Raw genomic sequence first — 22,555 nt, forward strand, 5'->3', positions numbered from 1 at the left:
TGGAACAATCTGTACTGTAGCTGCGGCAGACTCTATAATATGCAGTTGGGTATGAATTGAGGTCAAAAATTGCACAACGTTGGAGGCGGCAGACGTGTAGTCAGACACGCAGGCAAACAGACACGGCTATCGGGGGAGTTAAGTGTAAGTGGATGCAATCTGATGAGGTAGACAGAAAGAGACATGGACGTGTATGTGTGTGCTGAAAGGGTTATGTACTCTATCTGAGGAAGGTGAACACCGAATGCAAGTTAGGCAGATGATCTGGAGACAGTTTTGCCTCTAAATAAATGCAGTAAATCTGTGTGTCCTTTATTTGGGCAATGCTATGAATACATTATCTTTTCATTCTCAGGAAAGAGACTACTACTACTAGACACTAAAAACAAATACACAAAGTATCATTTTTAGCAACTACTAGACAAATCCAACAAAATGGTATAGATATTTACAATGTTTAGTTGATTAACTGACTGAATAATGCAAATCTACCTTCACAGATCTGCTACACCAGTAAAACCAGCAGCCTAACAGTATGCAAGCCCCCTTAGTGCTGCCAAAACACCGCTGATCCGTCAAGGCATTGACTCCAAAAGACCTCTTAAGATGTCTTGTGGTAACTGGAACCAAGACCTTAGCTGCAGATCCTTTAAGTCCTATAAGTCGCAAGTTGGGGCTTCCATAGATCTGACTTGTTTTTCCAACAAAACCCACAGATGCCTGATCGGATTGAGATCTTGGGAATTTGAAGGTCGGGTCAAGTCGATGTGAGCCGACATGACAGTTCAAAATCTCTGTCATGTTCCTCAAACTGCTTCTGAACATTTTTTACCGTGTCACAGAGTGCATTATCCTGCTGATAATGGCCACTGCCATCAGTAAATACTGTTGCCAAGAAGGGATATATGTCATCTGCACCAATGTTTAGATCCATTTTTAATGTCCAAGTAACATCCACACGAATACTAGCACTGGCTCTTCTTTCCACAGTACAAACCTTGCGGCCATCTCTCCTCTAGGCAAAAAACAGGCATGCACACTCCACGGTGCCAACTGCAGGTACTTTCAACAGTAGACACACACTGTGTGTTTTGACAACTTTCTATCATAGCCATCATTACAATTTTCTGCAGTTTGTACTACAATAGCTTTTTTTTTGTGCGATCACTATGGGCTCCCTGGAGCAGTTTCACCACGTGTGCCTCCATAGACAACCTTTGGTAGTTACTAACCACTACATGCCAGAAATCCTAACAAGACTTGCTGTTTTTGAGATGCTCTGACTCAGTTTTCTTGGCATCACAAATTAGCCCTTGTCAAAATTCAGAGATCTTCAGACTTGCCCATTTTTCCTCCTTCCAACACATCGGCTTGACGAACTGTACGCGCGCTGCCCAATATATCCAGCCCCTGACAGATGTCATTGTAAGGAGATAATCAGTGTTATTCACTTCACCTGTCAGTGGTTTTAGTGTTGAGGCTAATCAGTGTATAATTACCAAGAACATACGGCACATTCATTAGTGGTTTAAAACTGTAAAATCAGGTATACTTGCATCAGTTAAATCCCTCTTTGCTTCGTACTTGAGAATGCAGGGTCAGTCTGAAAGTGTGTGCACCAGCCTTACCAAGACTAATTCTTATATGGGACGTTTATTGAACTTGGCGTTTTCAGTAATTCTAGTGCTGATGGTTTTCATGTTTGCCCGCACTTTTCTCTAAAGAGCAGACTGAAGGGGTCTAAAGATGAAATGCTGTTGGACATGATTAACAAACAGCAGACTAGTGTAAATGTCTGCAGCTATAGACACTGGATGACCGGCTGTAATTGATTACAGCCGGTGTGATGCAACAAGGCACATTACTATGCTAATCCAGCCAGCCCCAGTGATAGCAGTGTGGTGTGTTGTGAGTGAGCGAGAGGGAAAAGAGACAATCAAGAGAGTGTGAGACTGAAAGGGATAGAGAGCGAGTGAATGGCTGTGTGTCAGTGTGATCGCAGTGTGTTTGTGTGCACGCCTGTCTGTCCCATTGAGATGCCCGAAAACACAAAAGCAGCAGCCAGCCTGGTCTCCTCTGCTCTCACAACATTGCTTGTCATCATGATGACATTTGAAAAAATCCTCATAGAGGACAAAAGACTAAACAGTGAGTGGGTGGATTTGTCTACGGCTAACCTCCAGCTGTCGGGGTGAGAGAGCACACTAGAAACAATGTAAATCGAAGCCCTGCGAATATGTAATCTGGCCATTAGCCGCTTTCAGTATTAGCATTAGCATTTCAAGGTGAGAGCTGGAATAATCAGGCTGCTTTAAATACAGCCAAAAAAAGACTACAGATGTGAGTTGGCATTGCGGTGACTTGTTTTCACACTTGCTGCAGTTATGGTCTCTCCTCCAGATTAGCACCTGCCCTCTCAACAGTGGGTGTTCAAGCAAGTGCTAATCTGTTAGAGCTAGCTCTGCACTGTGAATGTATTTTTGCGTCACCACACTTTTAGTGCCATTGATCAGCATGGTTCCATCTTGAGTCACTCCACCAGACATGCACATGGATTTTATCGTATTTAGTGAATCTGAATAGGTTTGATAGCTTAGTGTTTATGTATACAATGATGTGTTTTTTTATAGCATAACAGCATGTCTGAGACAGTCTGCATGAAACCCAGTTTTGAGATATATTTGTGGTTCCTTCCAATAAGGTTACATTTATAATGTGTCTTTTAGATGAATCTAGTTTTCCTTATAATGTAACACTGTTCATGTTTAAAAAAGATGCACTACATTTTGCCAGCAACAGTAGCAGCACAACCACCAGCAGCACCAGCAGCAGTTGTTTATAGACTAGTCTAAAATAAAGGCTAGAGGGAAATAATGCAGAAACCTGGAAACACCACAGAAATGTGCTTGGCACCAACGATGTTGGCAAAATAAATAAAAAGCAAAACATGCAGAAAAAGAAAAAAATGTCTTGAGGATTACCACTTTGTCTACACCACCATCCATTTTGGCAGGTAACCAGCCATCGCTGCATGCTCCTTTCTCTTCCAAAAGGCTAGTTGGCTGGTGTCTTACACATGACTAATCAGTTCTGGTGCAATCATGACACAGTGGCTGTTGTACAAGAACAAAGAAAAGTTCCCTTTCTCCTTTGTTATCTGAAGCATGACCGTCTGAGTCATGATTTACATGTACGTCCCACACAAACAACTCTGCACGCACACGCATAAACCAAATCCTCTTGGATTACTTCTGCAGTTCTTTTTCACCCCCGAGAACAATTCTAGTACATTTTCCATGAGGAAAATGCAGTATCTGAGGGACACATGATGATTTTAGAGCAGAGACATAATTTCATTTCACCAAAGGACTCCCATGATGCATGAATCCAATGAGGATTGACAGTACATTTATAACTGCAACGTGTGGCTATGCTGGCCTTCAAAGGAATCATCCTCAAATGTCATAACGACTTTTCTACTTGAATCTCATTGAAATGGAGTGCTAAAAATGTTGAAACTTCCTCTTTCCATTTAGGAAAGCAGACACCTTCATGTCTTTGCTACAGTGGAACACACACAGAGCTTATAGCTTACACCATAAAGGCATCAACATTACTGATACCATATCACCCAAATGATTAAGCACTGCTCAAGAATAATTACTCCAGATGTACACCAGTCTCTTAAGAGACATGACAGTTCATTTTACAATGAAATTCAATTGAATATTTCTAATTGAAAATATCACACAGAAAAGTGAAGCCAAGTCATGAGTAAGAGGAAAACCTGGGGGGCTTATTAAAACTACTCCACACTTTTTTTAAGGATCTGAATGTCTCCTTAGCTCTTCAGAATAACAGCGAATATAAAGCTGAACATGCACTTGTCAGCTAATTGAGCACTTTACATTACACGATCCTAGCACAAAAGTTCACCTCGAATACATTTATACAGTTATTTGAAAAGGATATGATAATATTTTTCCTTTACAAATTATAGCTGGGTTCAAGTTGTAAAACATTTGATGACTGTTTCATTTTAATTTTTCTTTATCTGCTTAATGTATATGTTTCATATGTTTAAACTGCTGGAGTAAATGAGGCAAAATCAAACTCTGATTTTTAACACAGCTGTGGCAGCATAATCACAGTGGGATCAGTGATATTCGCTCACCATATAATAATGAGCAGGAGTTACAGCAGTAGTTACTGAGTGCAGCACTTCACTCATTTTAAAGAACACTGAAAGCTATTCATTGTGAAAACTAGTTGGTATTGAGTCAAATTAGTGCACTCGTGCTTTGAAGCCCAACACTTTTATGGGAGGTTACACACACAAAATTCATTATGGCTAATTGCTGTAAAAGTAGCTAATGCTGTCAAATGAGTGCTTTATTTTCAAGGAGGTCTTGATGTGACAGGAAATATATTAAACAAGATCATAACATTATGATTTATACTTGACACTTTTTTAATCAACTGCCTTGTACAGAATTATTTATTGTCTGCGCATATGGCCACGTCTACTACGCTCCATCGGAAATAAAATTCAAGTCACTGTTGAGGAATCAAAAGAGATTCATATCCCTGTGGTACTCTGGGCCACCTTCTTATGTGCTGTGCCAGGACTTTGCAGCCCCAAAACCCCCTGAAGGCTGCCTAATGAATACTTTCTTGAGCTTCTGTTTACATTTCCCAACCTGGTGGTTTTCTTGACATCTATAATTATGTGCTGAACCGGGTCTTCCCTTTTGGCCCAGTTGGTTCTCGGCAACCCCCTGTTCCCACCCACTGACAAGCACTTGATTTAGAGTCCACTGTGGTGATAGTGATTTATGCCTCAGCTGATGATAGGTGTGCACATATTGTTTTGTCGATATAGCTAAGACAGCTCAAGGTCATTGAGCGGTTAGTATTCAATCACCACATCTTCCCAAGAAAGTGAGACTGTCACCACGTATCCCAATTGATTCAGTCAGATCATAGGAGATTGTTACCCCATGCTGCCACACGCAAAATTCAAAGTTTACATTCATCTGAGCCTCAGAAAGGGGACGCTGTGCCAGTGAAATATCAGGCTAGAATGCAATCATCTACTCTAGGCCATTTCTGAGTCACAGCGCAATGTACCACACTTCATTAGCCAGGATATTTTGAGCTCACTGATTAAGAAAGATGTAACTAATGTTTCAGGGGGAAAACTTGGCAGTGGCTCTTATGACAAAGTAGTGTCTTGCGCAGCAGATTTTGGTATAACACACTCTCTGCTTACCAAGTTTCTTGTTAAGTTATGGCCTCTCTGATTATAACTGTCAAGTTCAGAGATATTCACATACTTCTCCCTAATCATGTATTTTCCTTCTCATTGTGTCTCTCCGACTTAGCAATCACCCCTTTAGATTCATACAAAGTGTAGAAATGTGATGAACTGGTATATAGGGAACTATATTATGTCATGAACATGTGTCAGTGTAATATCACTTTAAAAATTGGTCGAGAAATCCTTAAATTATAGAGTGACCATCTCATGTTTGTAGGAATGGCACCAAAACATTGATAAAATCATCAGCTATTAAAAATCTGTGTTGTGAAATTTTCAGTGTGTTCCACGGCCTTGGCTGTTGGAGTCCCCCGCTGTTGTCTTGGGGAAGTTGCAAGCTACGACTATCATCTACTAAGACTGCCATGTATTCAGTGCCTTCTTCCACCGCTGATCCTGTATATGGGTCCGTGCAGATCATTAAAATGATCACAAAGATGTGCAGAAAGCATAAAAACACAAATATAAAGCTCATTTTTGGCAACAAAAAACAAACTGCTGGTTCATTAATGACAGACTGAGTGACTGGTAACTCTGACTGTAAGTTTTAGAAATATGGGCTGATGTCTTAAAAGCACATCAAACAGGCCAGTGGATTAATGAGACAGGTCACCAGATTTAGGACACATGAAACACGTGACCAAAAAAAAAGGCATTAAAATTCAACACGCAGCACACAGATATGCCAACTTCCACCTCCCTCACTTTTCAAATGAAAAATGCAGCATGTAAAGTGGTGAAAATACATCAAGTATAACATCTGGACCTGAATCTTTCAGTTCTGTTGTAGGTCACCATGGTTCACTCACCTGCTCTCCAGGGCCACATTGCTGCCCAGGACCCAGCTGTCCTGCAGCTGGACGCATTCCGCCGTACTCTGCAAGTCAGCCGCCAGGCCGGCTGTGGGTGGTGGACTTGGGCTCCTTTGATTGGCCAGTGAGCTGCGGCTCAGGGAAGTGATGGAGGGGTGTTGCCTGTGTGGGGGTGGAGCTGGTGGCAGAGGAGGTGGAGCTTGCTGACTTGACAGATGGTCACCTGGAGAGGAGGAGAGAGAAAAACAGGCATCAGCATAGGAGTTTAAGAATCCCTAATAGTGGGAAAATCGAAATAATAAATAATTAATTTTGCTGATTAAAATTACACCCAGACTGAAGCGACGCGACTGCGAAGAGAGAGCAGATGGGTAAGATTATGCATTTGCCTTATATGCGAGCTATGACAGCACAGTGCCACTTAACAGACCCAGAAAGGTAAATACAACCGAGAGCAAGACATTAAAATGAGATGCAACCACTGCAAAAAAACAGGAAATAAGAAGTGCTTTTATGGCGATACACATAATAATTGTCACAAAACGCCACATGGCTGACAGTTGGGTTCTCTTAAACAGAAGGTCACTTAGAGAGGCAGCTGTTCTTTTATGGGCGCTTAACGCAATGTTTCATGTTTGATTACAGCCAGAGAAGACTCTCAAATAACTAATGACCAGAACATCCATTAGAGCTCTGAGAGAACAGGTTTTCCAATTTCACACAAAGCTGTGTAATTGGCCCCCAGAATGGCATGTGGTGATTATCTATCCATCTTCCCTGTTTAAAAGGTAAAAACCCACAGTGCTGACAATTCTGATTTGCTCCAATGAGCCCCAAATGGGTATCGTCTTTCTTGCCTTACAGAGAGCCTGAAGAATATTGAAAAAGTCGGGAGTTGTGTTTTTTGTTTTTTTTTAGGAGCTCCTGTTGTTTTTGCACTGACAGCATGATTTTTTATGAAGCCTAGAAGCCTATGAGTTTAAATTTACAGCACATGAACACAGATTTTCAGTGTATGATTTAACCTTTGCTTACTCAACAATGTACACAAGGATCAAAATCTGCGCTGTTGGCTGCAAGGAACAGCTTCATTGAAAGGACTCAAGTCATCATTTTGAAAGGATCCTTTAATGACCAAGCAATTTGCATCCTTGTCTATGTGCTTTCACTTTTCAGTGTGCAACCCTATGCATAAAACAACCTATTCAGTTCTGGCAAATGAGCCATTTAGTTCCATATAGCTCAGAGGAAACATGAAAGCCATTCACAGCAAGGAAAAATCTTCAAGTAAGTAAAAAAAGGGAAAAAAAAAACGTTGGGCTTTTTTTACATGCAGTAGCAACGTGCACCTACATACACACATACACATGGCTTTTTAATATTATAATTTCCAAGAACATCACTTTCATCTTTAGACACACAAACGAGGAGATAGGTCTTCACATAGACAGCTAGACACAAAGTTACACAGATGGACGTGACAGAGCAGAATCAGTAGTGACAAGAGTCCACAATGCTGGTTCAGAAGGCCAATCAAAATTTAATTAATTCCTGACTGCAATTACATAGCATCAGCATGTGGCTGTAAAGTCCATAAAAGCAAATCATCAGACGCAGATGAAGGTTGGTTTTTTTCTCCTTTTTGTGGCCCATGATTAGAGTTTTATCAAATCCAATCAAACACAAGCCTCTCATCACCTGACATCACCACATTCAAAGTCAGTTCTGAACGCTAATTGCCTAAGATCAGCTACAGTATGAGTATTTTAAAAAATATATGGTTGACATGACTTAGTAATAACGAAAAACACAGCAGCCCACTCATCTCCCAGGCTAGACTATGGGCCCTATTAGAAAAGTGCTAAGTAGGCTAATAGAAATGTGGATTATCTATCAACACTGGCTGGTTTTACTTCACCTTTGGGTCTAATTCCACTGTATGAGCCTGCAGCACCCGTGAGCTCCACTTTCCAGCAGAAGCACTTTCATGTAATCAGCATGCACCAGTGTACCAGTGAAATGTCAATGAGCAGGAAAGGAGAATGCAGCTGAGGGGACAATCAAGACGATAACACAAGGAAGTATCTAACGTGGAAGCAAGTGAAATGTTTACAGCAAGAAAGTATTATTTTAAAAAGCAAAACGTAGGCACATTACTTTATAGGGACTACAAAAGGATTTTAACGAAGCTGAATATAATCTCCAACCAATCAAATGAAATATTTCACTAAAATCAGTCCGTAAAAACAATCTGTCCTACCGTTACACATCATAAATACTGCACATGGGAGATCTGAACAAATCTTTATTTTAATGCCTTAATTACTCTTGTTTATTTTGCAACTTACCCTGAGAGTTTGAAAATGGAACTTACTTCAAACCCATAAAAATGTGGTACGCAGCGCAGGTGGATTATGGTTTTTGGGAGCAGTGCCACCACAGTAAGCAAAAAGATGAGCCTGAACACTTCCTCTGTCATCAGTTTGATTACTCCTGAATCAATTTCTGATGATTCAACATGTTAAAGGCATGCCTGAACTATAACATGAAAATAAGCTGTTTCATTTTTATTTTTAAATCTCAGAGCACATGCTAAGCAAAGTGCTCAGTAAACACAAAATTCCCCAAACCTTCAAAGGAGTAGGATTTGTCATGCAGAATTTGAATGTATAATCCCACAATGAACTAAGAGAACATAAAACCCCATGAACTACATTAAGCTGCATCCTATGCAGTGCTTTACAAACTGCTACAAGGCTGCTGTGCCACAATCCACTGAGGTGCCTGTTACAAAGACAGATGTAGCAGGCACTGAACAAAAAACAATGGTTTACCTAAACAGAAAGTGCCAAAAACTGTCTCAAAATGTGGTAAATATACCAGATTCTCGATGTCACACCGAGGGAGAAGCGACAGCCTTGGGAAGCTTGATGAAATGGCGTCTCTCTATATCAGCACATACACAGTATAAATCTAGGGAGTAACCCTATTGACCACCTAACTCTTTGAAGAATTGCACTGAGATATATCACAGCGTTATGCTCTTTTAAGTGTTTATATCTGAAACACAACTATGTGTGGACTTTAATTATGCAACATATGTCATCCCCTTAATCTTTGTCTGGTTAAGATCAAATGGTGAGCTTCTAAGTGAGACTTGTCTGTATTTTATTATAAGAATCAACATTTTAATAGCATGCTACATTTCATATATCGAGCCTTTCAAGTCAGAACATTCTGAAATCCTAGGCTGTATGTATAGGTCATAACAACACATACTTTTTTTTTCACGTGATCAATTTCACTGCACACAGTAGGTGTTCTTATATCGGAGTAGTATGAGGTGCAATGGTTTCTGGTCTCTAATTTGAGATGTGAGTTTGAATCCAATTTCACTCAGGACATGGTCTGAGACACCCTCTCTCCTTCTGATTCCATGTTAAGCAATGAGGAAAAAGTGGTAGCAGGAGAGTAGCAGTCCACTGCACATTCTCTGTGAACTTCACTGTCAGATTTGAAGGCTTGAAAAGCAAACCATGCTAAATTATGGGCTTATGGTGCCATAGCAATTTCATTTACATTATCCACGGCCTAGCAGATGTTGGACTGTGTGTTTAAAAAAAAAAGAAGAAGCAAACTAAAACAATGACCCTTTAAGAAACCTGGCATTGTCTTCCATCAAGACACAGAGGGAATTAAGATGCCCTTTAATGTGAAGACTTAGTGACTAGAAAGGCAGATGAAACAGCTGTGTGGTTTATGGGGCTTTGCTTTGAAATCAGATCAAGATGGATGCCTCCTTTGCATAATTCCTCAACTTCAGCTTGTCATCATTTCCATCAGCAACATGGTTTAAAAGGACCTTTGTGATTAATACTGCATGCAAGTGCTGAAATGACAGACTCATTCTCATCTTAATGACGCTTGCGGTATCAAATGTAGATTTATGAAGCCCCTGCATATTTGCATAAACACCAACGAGGGTGGATCTTTCTTTTTAATTTCTTTTAATACTCTGTTTTTAGAAGTTTGTGATCTGAAGACTTTCCTACTGCAGTGTGTTTACAAGAGAAAAGTGCACTGAGTGGTATTAGTGAACCAGAAAAGTCTAGGACGACACACCTACACAGTTTTTATAGAAGACATTTTTTGCTCGGTAAGCAGACAACCTAAAACAGCTTAGATGTGTCTGTTCACAGATTTGGTCCATTCTGAATAACTGTAACAGAGGCTATCACTGTCAGTAAGCTGAGTTAAGCTATCACTACATTTTCTAGAATCTGTTTCATACTCCTTCTTGATACTGGGGCATTTAGACCAATTAGGTTTCTATGATGTTCATCCTTTGAAAATATTTTTTTTTGATTAAAGCATTGACAAGCCTGGAATACAGCGCATAATGTTCCAACACTGAGTTGGGACACAATTAAAAGCCGTTTTGCACCCACTACGCTTGGCAGCCTTAGTGAAAGCCTTTTCATATTCATTGTATAAGTACTGCAAAAGGTCTTGTGCCATTTTACTCTCCATTAAGAGACTGATGCAACTGCTAATGGAATTGAAAGGGCATTTGCTTTGACTGGCTCGCCCTTCTCCAATAGGAAAATTGCAGTATGTGTGCATCACAAGAATTCCATCAAAACAGATCACAGATAACTTATGGAGGCCGTAGCTTTCCTATTACTGCTTAAGGTATTCTGCTTACTTTTTATATACGCACAGAGGAATATTTACAATTACAGAAAAAATGCAAAAAGAAACAGTGAAAAAAAGAGAGACATGAAAACAAAATGCAGAACCTTCACTCTGCTTGATTGAAATTCAGAAAACATACTGTTAAAAATGGGAGATCACTTAAAAATCCCAGATTGACTTTTATGTGAAATGAATAATAAATGGACTCTATGATAAAACAAGCCATCTAGACTAGGTAGGATGTTCAAAATCAATACATTCTTTCTCATCAATGGCTACATTTCTTTTCACCTCAGCTGTTGAAGACAGCAGTATTCTTTAGTAGTGAAAAAAGACAGCAGCTTTTCACTGAGAAGCCCTGAAGGTGGAGTGAGGGTGGTGTTTCGTAATGGGGAGGGGCTGGGGGGTTGGGGGGCAGTACCCAGTGGAATTTGGAACCATTAGAACAACCTTGCCCTAGGTGAGTTTTGGGGATTTACTCTGCAAAGAGAGTTGGCAATTTTCAGGGACTGGGGGTTTTGAGGAAAAAAAAGAAGAAGAAGAAGAAGAAGAAGAAGAAGCAGCAGCAGCTGTGTGAATTCCATCATATTTCCTGCCAGAGTACCTTCAGTGCTTTTGCAGCCTTGCCCACTCTTCTCCTGACTTTCTGTCTGATCAAAGACAGAAATTTCTTTTAAGCCATTTCTTAGCAGGGGAATCGGGATGTAACCAATATTTCAGGGATTACATAATTATTGCATTATAGACACAGACATTCCATTTACCCACACATAATGTGCTCCTACACAGCCATATAGGCATTCATCAGCTCACATTGTGCTTAAAATCTCTGCCATTTATTTCTAACGTATGATTTGTAAATACACTTAGAAAGTTGATTCCATCGGAGAGCAGTGAATGCGAGCAGCTTCACATTACTGTTTTTCCATCTCTCCTCTTCTCTCTCCCTCTCTCTCCTGCAGACATTGCTACAGATGGCAGATCATCATACAGATGATGACTGCTTAGCAGTTCTTTCTGACAGCTCTCCGATTACATAGTAATTACACTCCTTCTCAAAAGCTGCTTTGACAATTAGCCTGCTGACAAAACACTTGGTTGTATTTATTCATGTGTGGACAGCTTCGGCTTCCTTGTTTGTCCAGAGAGATCGCGTTCGCACCTAGATAAAATGCTACAGTTTCTAAGTTCAGCGCAGGCAGCACAGTTTTAAGCACTGACATTGCACGCACCACTGTGTTTTCTTGCACCTAAAGAAACCAGGAACAGTCCACAGGGAAGTGTGCCAGTTCTCACTTTTCTAACATTTATACTTGATCTAAAGAAGCACTCGAAATTGAAACAAGAAGAAATAAATCTTTTAATAATCAACCAAAGTGGAGCTGCACTATTTGGTAACTAGCTATCGATACAAGGGATTATATGTAAACACATATAATGTAACACATTACATGATCAGTGTTACTAGGATTCAAATTTTAGTAGCAGCATCATGACAAAATAAAGCAGTGAGTCATCAGCTGAGATGATGGAAGTCTACACATATCTCACAGCCATTTTTAGAATGCTTTAAAATGTCTGAAGTTTACTAGTCGGCAATTCTCTGTGGATTAATCACAAGAAATGATCATCTAATTTATTGATATAAAACAATTCATTTGCTTTAAGAGTATCAGTCAGTCAGTTAGATTTCTCGAAACATTCAGACATTAAAGATCATATTTCCCAGTCTCGAATATACAGCATAAATTTGCAACCCTCACGATAGCCGCAAATTCTTGATCTGTTTGTTTACATCTTTAACATGCTATTGACAGTAACTGCAGCAGTCTGTCATTTCCTATCACTGCATCTTCCTGTTTGATTTTGAAAGAAGAGTGGGAGCACAGTTAACTACAATATAACAAGCTGTACAATATAAACAAATCACCAGCTTGTAAGACATCAGGACTCTGGAGAGACTTGCTTTTCTCAGAATGTGTTTAAGTCCAGTGCTTTTGCTGGAAATCTCTTTTTTCAAAGGTTCTTGTGGAATTATTTTGAAAAGAAGTTGCCAGTTTCTGAGTTTCCCCTATAAGTGTTTGGCCTTGAGAGTAGTGATTCACTCTATCTAAATTACCATGGTGGGTTGAATGGCTTGAGCCTTCAGTAAGAGGCAGCAATGACTGCCTGACGGAGCCAACATGAAACTTTAGCTGGGGTGGTCCTAGGCACCGCAGAAAAGCTTTTGAACATTCAGAAGATTGCTGGAGAACATTAAGCAACTTTTTTTTTTTTACTGCACCAAGCTTCTCAGCATTAGCAACAAAACAATGTTATCCATTTCTGCTGAAATGTGACTCACTTCCCTGAATGAAGCAATATAGATCTGAATGAGTAATTACAGAAAAAAAAGTTGTCTGCATGATCTTACGGGTCATAAAATATGACGTGTATTCTGAGAACTATTCATGTGCCTCCTCATTCATTTACAGCTCGCTTCTCCAATCACTTGAGAAAATGGTTGCAGGAAAAAAAACAAACCACTCTTGGTTGTAGTGGCACAGTCATTTCCAATGGTTGCTATAATTGCATTTCCTGTGCAAATCGCTCAGTTTGTGGGGAAATAAGACAAAGGACAGAGTATTCATCTAAAAATGAGAAAGCCTATCTTTTCCTGATTAATTGTTGGCATATTGTTCTCAATTGGATGCACTCCACTTGCAAGAGATGACTAATTTTCATCTTCATTGAGGAAATTTGAGAAGAAGGAGATTTATAATGTGTATCTTTCACACCACAATGAATAAACAAATAGGATGATCTTTTCTAGATGTTGATATTTTATAGTGAGCAAAAATTTCAAGCAGGGCTCTGTAATATTTTGGTATTTTACACCATTACCATTAAGATAGTAACTATATGCATTCAGGGGAGGCCCAGACAAGAATAAAGTGTTATAAATGACACTGTAACAGTGGAATACAATGAAATGTAAAAGAGGCCGCATAAAATAAAGATGAAACTGTTCCTTCTGGTTAGGAATAGAGCAAACTGCATGTTTGAGCCAACCAAGTCTCTTTATCAAATGCACTACAATGAACAAACAGTACATGTTTGCTTTTATATCTCCCCCTTACCTGTCACCTTCCAACTATCCCACATATAATTCACTAGGCCAACATTTCTTGCAGTGTCTGGCTTGAGAGCTGGAGCTACAGCAGAAAGGCTGAAAATCCCTCTGCTTTCCAAAGAGCTTTCCTGAGGCCAAGGCTATGAATTGATACCCCACTGTTGCATTACTCTTGGCCACAGAGCAGAGCGCGGGACAAGAATAATAATAGGACAAATCAGTGGTTTATTCTTATAGTATTCACAGACTTGTGCCTTCTAGTGGTGGGGAGGGTCGTGTTACAGATGTCAATATCCTCCATGGGCATAGGTGATAAACTTTATGTGTGCTAGCATGTGTTAGGCAGTACAGTCTATACACATGTGCGCACACAGGCATGCAGACACACTTTAAAGCCCACTGAGAAAAGCCTTCTAGCACTACTGATGTTTTGGAATTTTACTTCAGAACACCCTCTGCTTCTCTCTGCAAGAGGAACTAAGATGTAACCCGCTTACCCTCTGAGACTTGGTGCATGCTCAATCAGCAACATGATATGGCCCACGGCTCTGCGCTGAGGTCACTGCTGGAGTTGAGAAGACTGATCATGCATAAGGTAGCAACACAGTGTTTTCTCCACTAATGTGCCAGGCTAGACATGCAGCTTCTACAGCTCCAATTCAGCTGCATAGTCTGAGCTCCACCGTGAGGAATCTGGGATCCTCCTAAAACTCTTTGTGCTGAGCACTGACATGGAAAGTGCAAGTTTTTTTGTTTTGTTTTTTGTTAGACACAAAACACAAGTGTGAAATAATGTGACTTATCAAACAATTTTGGTCATCCTATGAAGCAGAACGCTGCTCTGATCTGAGGACTAATCCAATCTAATCAAGACGGCTACTTTGGTACAACCCCAGTTGGAGGCAAAGTCTCTTGAGTGGCCCAGCATCACAATTCATTAGTGAAACTGGCCTTTAAAGTTTAATCTGGCGTGCGGTCGTTCTTAATTTTCAACCTCATCCCCTTTCCATTTCAGAGTGGCTCTCACACATGTCCACATCCTGTTAATCAATAATAAAAGTAATCAGGGAAGTCAGATGTACTGTCCTTCAAAATCTCTCTAATGCTCCTTTGCTTGACATCAGCAGACAGGGCTGTCTGCGTTCCAGTCTTCATTCACCTTAGAAAATACCACCCTAAGCCTCATCTGTCATGTATTGGCTGCAGCCTAACATTTCACTTTGTTTGGCAGACATTGATTTTTACCTCCAAGGTGTTGTCAAGGAGGCATCCAACTCATACATACCTCCTCTGCTGTCTCTCCAGAGGCTGCTTTAGAAGGAACTGCAGGAGCACACACACACACACACACAAAGGAAAGCTCACGAAAATGACTACAAGGTAGCCTAAAATATTGCCAAATTTCTTGAATAAGGACACTAGAAGGGATGAAATGTGTGGGTGATAAGCCGAGGCTTATCAAAGCAGCATTTCTCAGAGCCTATTTTTGTTGTTCGTGTACTGTAATAGGCTTGGCAGCAAGTAATCCAGACTGAAGTATATATTACAAATACACATAGAGTTCCAAAATGATTGTTGATGTGTATCAAAGCACATCAGATGTACAAGTGCAGCCCCATTGTGGTTTTTTACGTGCTCTCCATGCCAACTCATTCAGCCAAAAAAAAACAACCCAACCATAAAACAGAAGTAGTCAAAACATTTGGTCACTAAAATGCCTTGAACCTACTTCAGTCGATGTAACCAGTCCCCCATCCATGTTAATATTGTTTTCCATGATAGCAAGATAACCACCATTTATCAACTGCCATCTCACCACAGCCTCCATCCCACTTTCTACACGCACACACAAATACACACATTTGCAGCCTAGTTGAGCAACACTTTATATTCATTAAGTGTCAAAATCTTATAACAAATAGCTGCTTTAAAAGAGCAACAGTATATTTCGTTTAGGAATTATTTGGCACCAATAAGAAATGATCTATGAAGCAAGCTTAAAGGTAACATCCTTCTGCAGTTTATTAATAATACAAACAGCAAAAGTAATTAAGATAGCCCAGATTTACTGAGAATTTCACCAAAGTCTACAACTTTTAATCATCATCCCTGCTTCAAAAAATGCAGAGGAAATAATACACAAACTAAAACTTACATGTCAGCTCTGGAAATTTCACCCACTCACTTACAAGGTTGACCACTCTATCAGCTCCTTCATGTCTCATTAAACACTTGTTTGCTTGGAGGTGCATAAGTTTACTCACAGTTATTTTCTAGCCACTCCTCTTGCATGCATTTCTGGCTCTCACTGGGTACAACTGACAAGAAAGCAGCTTCAAAGATGCATATCTAAAGAGGCATTCTAACAAACAAACGCGAGGGTATAGTTCCTGCAAGTGACATGTTTGCGAATGACACACCTCTGATGAGGCTGTCTATAAGTATTTACATTGAATGTTGGGTTAATTTTAGCATGCTAGCATTCTGGGGCAATAATAATATGTTAGTATTTAGCAGTTTTGATGCTTAAAAATAATTAGAACGCACATACACTGCTTGTTTGAGTCCATTAGAATACAAGTCAATCGTTCATACTGTTTATGCGCTTTCTGAATATTATGAATATATGAATATTTATTTGATTGCAGTTAGACATTATTTGGGCAATTTTAGGCCATTTTAATATTTACCATGTTTACAAGTTCATAGCTTAGGTTAGCATGTTATCACGAAAATATAAAAATGGCATGTGTTTTAAATTTGAGAGCAAAAACAAAAAATAAAAATATTATAAGGCAAATGAAATATAAAACAATGAATCTATTAGTTGTTGAGACAGCCTTGGTTGCAGGTTTTGGGTGAAACCAAAAACTATTAATGTCAAAACCTTTGTGGTATTAAATGAGAAAAGACAAGGCCACCACAGTCATGTTGCCATCCCCTAGGATCAAAAATGATCATATAAATGTTGTTCAACAGTTTCTGGAAAGCACTGGACTAGTAGACACCAATGTAAGCATGACTATTTTGCAGAAAAAGCGTCACCATCCTAGTAAAAAGGTTCACATTTATGGAACAGAGTATGCGTTAAAAATGACGTCTATTACCAGTAAAAAAAAACCTACTGCTTCTGCACTAAAGATAAATAAGAAGTAAGATGTAAATCTGATTTAATAATCCCAAAAATCCATTCTTCTTTTCTTTCCAGGTTCATTCATGTACATTTTGATGTAGTATAGCAGAAGTCCCCATCATGACACAGTGTAAGAGTGTCTTTCTCTAAAAGGGCACGACTAAGGTTTGGCTGTGAATCTCTCAGCCTGCTTAAATCTCTCTAACAGCATGCATCATAAAGCTGCTCTGTTTTTAAAAGCATGTGATAAATATTCTGAATATTTATGAAAATGAAAGAGACCAGGAAGAACAACGTCTTCATTCAGATGCACAGCAGACTGATAAATGTTTCTTACAGCTGACTGATTTATATATTAGAAATCTTCTCCAAAAAGGTCAGAAGTTCAGTTTCTGCAGCAGCTAAATCTTTTCGCTGTGCAAGTTGCTGAATTGTTTTATGCCTCCTTATTGTGACTCACTCTGGAAGAACATCAACTAAATGTTTGATATGAAAAATGTATACTTTACTGCAGCAAACAGCATAAGTGGAAAACATATCATTTAGACTAATGGTGGCAAATGCAATGATTGCCCTTTAACGGCTTTGATGAGTGTATGCATAGAACACCCCTAAACCTAATGATAAAACTTTTGACTGCAAAAATGAAACCACATCTGCAGCTTAAGGATCTTTTCCTAAACGATAATAGCTGTGATATATTTAGACAAGTTCACGCAGACACATATGTGTGATCTGTGTTTCTCAATGTGACAATGTGTGTGAGTGGGCAAATGATGTTAACACGGTGAGAGCAATGGAGCAACACTGAGCAGGTAGCAGTGGTGTGTCGACAGCATCCATGCTTCCCTGTGCACACTCTCTATTTAGCCCCTTCATAACGACTCCGCAGAGCTGTGCATGTCTTCAATTTGGTTCCTGTACTTGTAAACTATGCAATTTGCGTTTCATGCCACAGCAGGCATCAATTAGCACTTCTCTCACGCCTCTCCATCTGAACTGCATCAAATTTGGTTGTGTGCTGCTTGGAACATGATGTGAATTTGTCATGACTCAACTGAAAGGGAGGAAATGTTCAACACTGGGGAGCTCGCTTATTGCTCACCTTGGGCTTTTAAATCAAGACTGAATAGCAGATATTGTGCTTCATGATTGCAGACTGAAAAGGTATTCATCACTATTGCTGAATTATGCGTGGGGAAAAAAAGAAACAAAATGATTGTAAGGAAATAAAATACAGTTTGTGTGGGATGCACCTGGATTTCTTTTAAATTGCACGGCAAGTAAAGCAAACCTTTCTTGGACAGTTGTCACAGCACTGAAATTCAATAATTATCTTCGAATTGTTGCTGTTGTTAAAACTCTTTTGAAAAGGAAAATAAAATTTGCTGAAATCAGATACCTCCAAAGGCTTCAAAAGATCAAGCCTATTGATAGACAGGGAAAACTGAGCAATAGTGATTTTTTTTAGGTTTGTCAAATTTTACCGCAGAGTATGTTTTAGTAGCTAGTAACCAAAAGTGTCAAAGTGGGAAGCTGTAAGGAGATCTGAGTTGATATTTGGATGCACAAGATGGTAGCACTCATCAAAGTTATATGTCTCATCTTTAATAAACCACATTTACAGATTATGGTCTTTCTATAAATTTCTTATCTTTAACCATATCCCTATCATATAGTGCCTAAAGATCTGAAAACAGTTGTGATGCTGTAAAATTGATTAAATTGAATCTATGCAGTAGCTCAGGTAAAAGACAGTTTTGGAATTGGTGTTGATGGAAAAATAAATTTCTCTCTGCAGTCCATTGTTTCTGTTGAAACATCAGCTTTAAACTGCACCGGCCTGCCTCGCAACAGCTCATCCAGCAGAGCGTGCATGACTGTGGAACGTCTCTGTGGTGGAAGACACAGATCGTCCTTCAGATTAGGCTTAATCATGTTTGCTTTGCCTCAATTAGATAAGGGAGGTGCGCCATCAACACACGAGCTTTCTCATGCCTCCTCCAACGGTCCCTGTGCTTTTCCTCCCGCTCACCAAATGGCAGCAGTAGGAGGCAAAGGATGGTCCACATTCACACCCGGCTGAATCATTTCACACTGGAATACATCCATCAGAATAAAGATCATAAAAGCCAAGACAAGACTGACAATGGAAACTGAGAAGTGAAATCTCAGAGAAACGGCAGTAGCAGCAACATATGCTTTAGTATGACCATAAGTTGTCAATCTATTAAAAATATAGCAGCTAGTTAATATTCTTGCAAGAAATAATATTGTATGATAATACTGTATGTGCTTTACTCTTGTTCAGACTGAAGTGTACTGTAGTGTATTGATACACTAGAAAGCGCATCGTTTACACCACAGTCTGGACTCACTTGTTTTATATATCAAGTTTCAACCATAATCCACAATGGACTGCTGCAAATTGCCATTTGTTTCCTTTCTATTCAACTTGTTTGATCTCTGCAGCATATTATGATGCTATATCATGACAGTAGAATCCATTCTAATGAAAAAAAAAATCTTGTTCAAGAAGCATACTGCAGTTTGAAAAGGTTCAACAACATAGGCAGCAACTCAACATGCAGCGCTCATAGTCCAGAGATACACTTCACTGCCAATCCGTAACGCTGGACATCATCTGATAACACATTTAATCCCACAAGACGATCCTTTCTCACTGTCTGTGCAAAAATCATGTCAAGATGGGGCGTTTAACATCACATTATGATAATTTATCACACAGAGTAAATTTTCAATTCAATAAATGAGGAAAAAAAAAAATCAGATCCAATCTCTGCTTGATTTAAAACCTCAACGTGTTCCAGATATGCACAAATAATGTCAGACAATAAATTTTGACCTCATCCTGATGTTTATTCAAGGCACTGTCAATAATGTAATCCCTATGATTTAGTTCAAAATCAAATCTGCCACATTCAGGTGAAGGCCTTTTTCCTCCTACATATTCATAGCAGCAATATTGACTAAATGTCTTGTCTGGCTAAATACACAATGGGAAGTGTGATACTAGAGGATCAGTTTGTGTGAATATAAGCACAAGAGAAATGCATACAGGAGATTCTGGGATTACCTCTCAAAGCTAATATGCTATCCCAATCTCTTCAGTCAGGTCTGGACACTGAGGATTTACTGTAGCAAATGTTTAGGCAGAGAAGATAATAACAGCGGACAAACTACTATTACTGCATGAATTAGAAAGAATCAGAAGCTTTCCAGCAATGCCTAGCGTCAAAAACAACAGCCTCTGCTCTCAAAACTTCATGCTGTAAATCATACTTGTAGTGAGTTCACCTGCGGCTACAGTAGCCCTCAGAGGTCAATAACTATGGCAAGGCACATTTACCCAGAGTCTTTGTGTTCCCGGAGTGACAATAGAATCTCATTGTCAGGTGTTTAGTCAGATAAGGTCGCACACCCGCAGGGATTAGTGTCTGCTTTTCATCAATGTAATGCTTTAAAAACAGGTTTAGCAAACGTGCGGTGGATCAACCAATTTAAATGCTAAACCTCTTTCTCTCTCAGAAGATTGGGGCCAGGGGCTAAACACATACAGATAAACAAATCAACTTAGCTATAAAGACTTACAGCAAGGGAAACAAATGAATGACCCTCACACCTTTATTTGTAGACAGACTACTGGGGAAATGGTGATATAGCCCGCAAAGTGTTGTGGTGATACTTGCAGTGTCAAGTTCCTCAGTTGGATAGAGCCATCCTGAGGCACTGTATTCACAGCTAAACATGCAAACAGTGCTTCAGTACTTTGAAATAACAGCAGTGGGAGGTAATTCTTAAATGTCACTGCTTGTGGTTTAACATAACTCGGTTGTTGCTATGTATATGTACAGTAAATATATGCAACACCACTGCTCAGATGCTACCCACAGCAGTAGTTGAATTAGAAACTGGCTGGATCATGCTGGGAAGTGACATTACTCTTTGAGAGCAGCATAATGATCACTATCAATCTCTTTATTGTCATGTCACATTAGTGAAATATCAGGGAGGAGTACTGGACAGGGGAAGGAGACCGCCGAGAGACATCCTGTACCATGGCGGCATGGCAGTGCATTAATCACAGCGGCGGGACCCTCTCTGTGTCCAAGCTGAAAACTGTCAGGGTAAACACTTCAACCAATAGAGACGGTAGTGTAACACTGGGAGAATATTCCTTGCTGGTGTCCCAACACATTGGCAGAGAACGCCATCTTTTGCTTTGCAACACATAACTGTCACAGATTTCTCATTTCAGATTCACATTTTTCTCTTAGGCCATCTCAAAATGTCGCTTTTGCTATCGCCACTCATCTTTTTGAAGAAATACAGAGCCGGGCAGGGAGACAAAACGGTCATCATTTCATAATCAGCCAGGCTCAACAATGATTTCCTGCTGTAGATATTCAGCTCAGTCATACTGTATGTAATAACAAGCAGGAAAGATGCTGTATTTTAAAACTATAATACCACATCTGACATGCACCATGAAACAGCTGGATGAACGCTTCATGACTTTCAAAGCCTATATGGAGAGCAATCCTGGAGAACTCGCAACGATTTCATCCATTAACTCCATCAATCTGAGTTTGCTCCATCAATTCCAGTTAGTGTCGACTGTCTCTGGCAGAGAGCTGCCACAAGTGCCCCGGCTAAAAGAAAAAAATAAGGAGGTGAAACTTTGCGTCTAGTATAGCAGCACACATGTCATAGTCAAGTGGTTTATAAAACCACCCTTTCCCAACTCCACTACCCCTTCAAGATGCTACCACTCAAAACGTACAGCATGTTAATGATGCGCAGCACATTCGCAAACAACAAATTTTGTGAACTTTTGTTGCAGTGATTCGACATTCTTGGCCACATCTAGGTCGTGACTTCAAAGTTTTGCTTAGTCTCCATTTGAAGGCAACATCAAAGCATGGGTAAGCCAATGATTTCAAAAGGCATCAAGAGCTAACCAGAAAGGTACAGTAACTGTGAAGGGCACCTTTGGGCTTCCTATGATGGATGATAAGAAAGAGAAAAGACAGAGAAGAGAGGAGAGATGCAGGGCGGGGAGAGGTAGGAGAAACGGGTGAAAAGAGAAATTACTGGGGAGAGAGGTGAGCTTATATGAAAAGTATCCTTAATTAGATGTAATGTTTGCCCTCTTCCACAAACTCCTTCATGTGGTGCCAGGAAAAAAACAAGAGACCAAAGCTGATGAGTCTGGGGAGAAATATCTGCCTAAGTGGCCTTTTATTAAGGGATAAAAAGCTACTCTTTGCCTCTGTTCCCATCCACTGCCCCTGATTAAGAAAGAAGTAAAGGCGGATAATAGGAGGGGCCACGGATTTCTGACATGTCCTATTGTATCCAGATGTGACAACAGCCTGGCATTTGGCAGGTGAGACAACCTAACCTTTATCTGTCATCTTCACTTAAAAGGAGACGATTCCGTTGCAGGAATTCTAGAAAAT

General features: G+C 39.8%; 1 protein-coding gene across 7 annotated transcripts in view; it reads right to left on the bottom strand.

The window, feature by feature from the left end:
* LOC309720886 (teneurin-3) overlaps positions 1–22,555 on the bottom strand; it is a 133,354-nt gene that overhangs the window by 69,208 nt on the left and 41,591 nt on the right. For all 7 annotated transcript variants that reach the window (XM_082558102.1, XM_082558101.1, XM_082558106.1 and 4 more), the window contains exon 5: positions 6,130–6,355. In XM_082558102.1, coding sequence (XP_082414228.1) covers positions 6,130–6,355 — 226 coding nt within the window. The remainder of the gene's footprint in view (positions 1–6,129; positions 6,356–22,555) is intronic.

The sequence above is a fragment of the Aulonocara stuartgranti genome, assembly GCF_965226115.1.
Source record: "Aulonocara stuartgranti genome assembly, chromosome: 2".
Lineage (NCBI taxonomy): Eukaryota > Metazoa > Chordata > Actinopteri > Cichliformes > Cichlidae > Aulonocara > Aulonocara stuartgranti.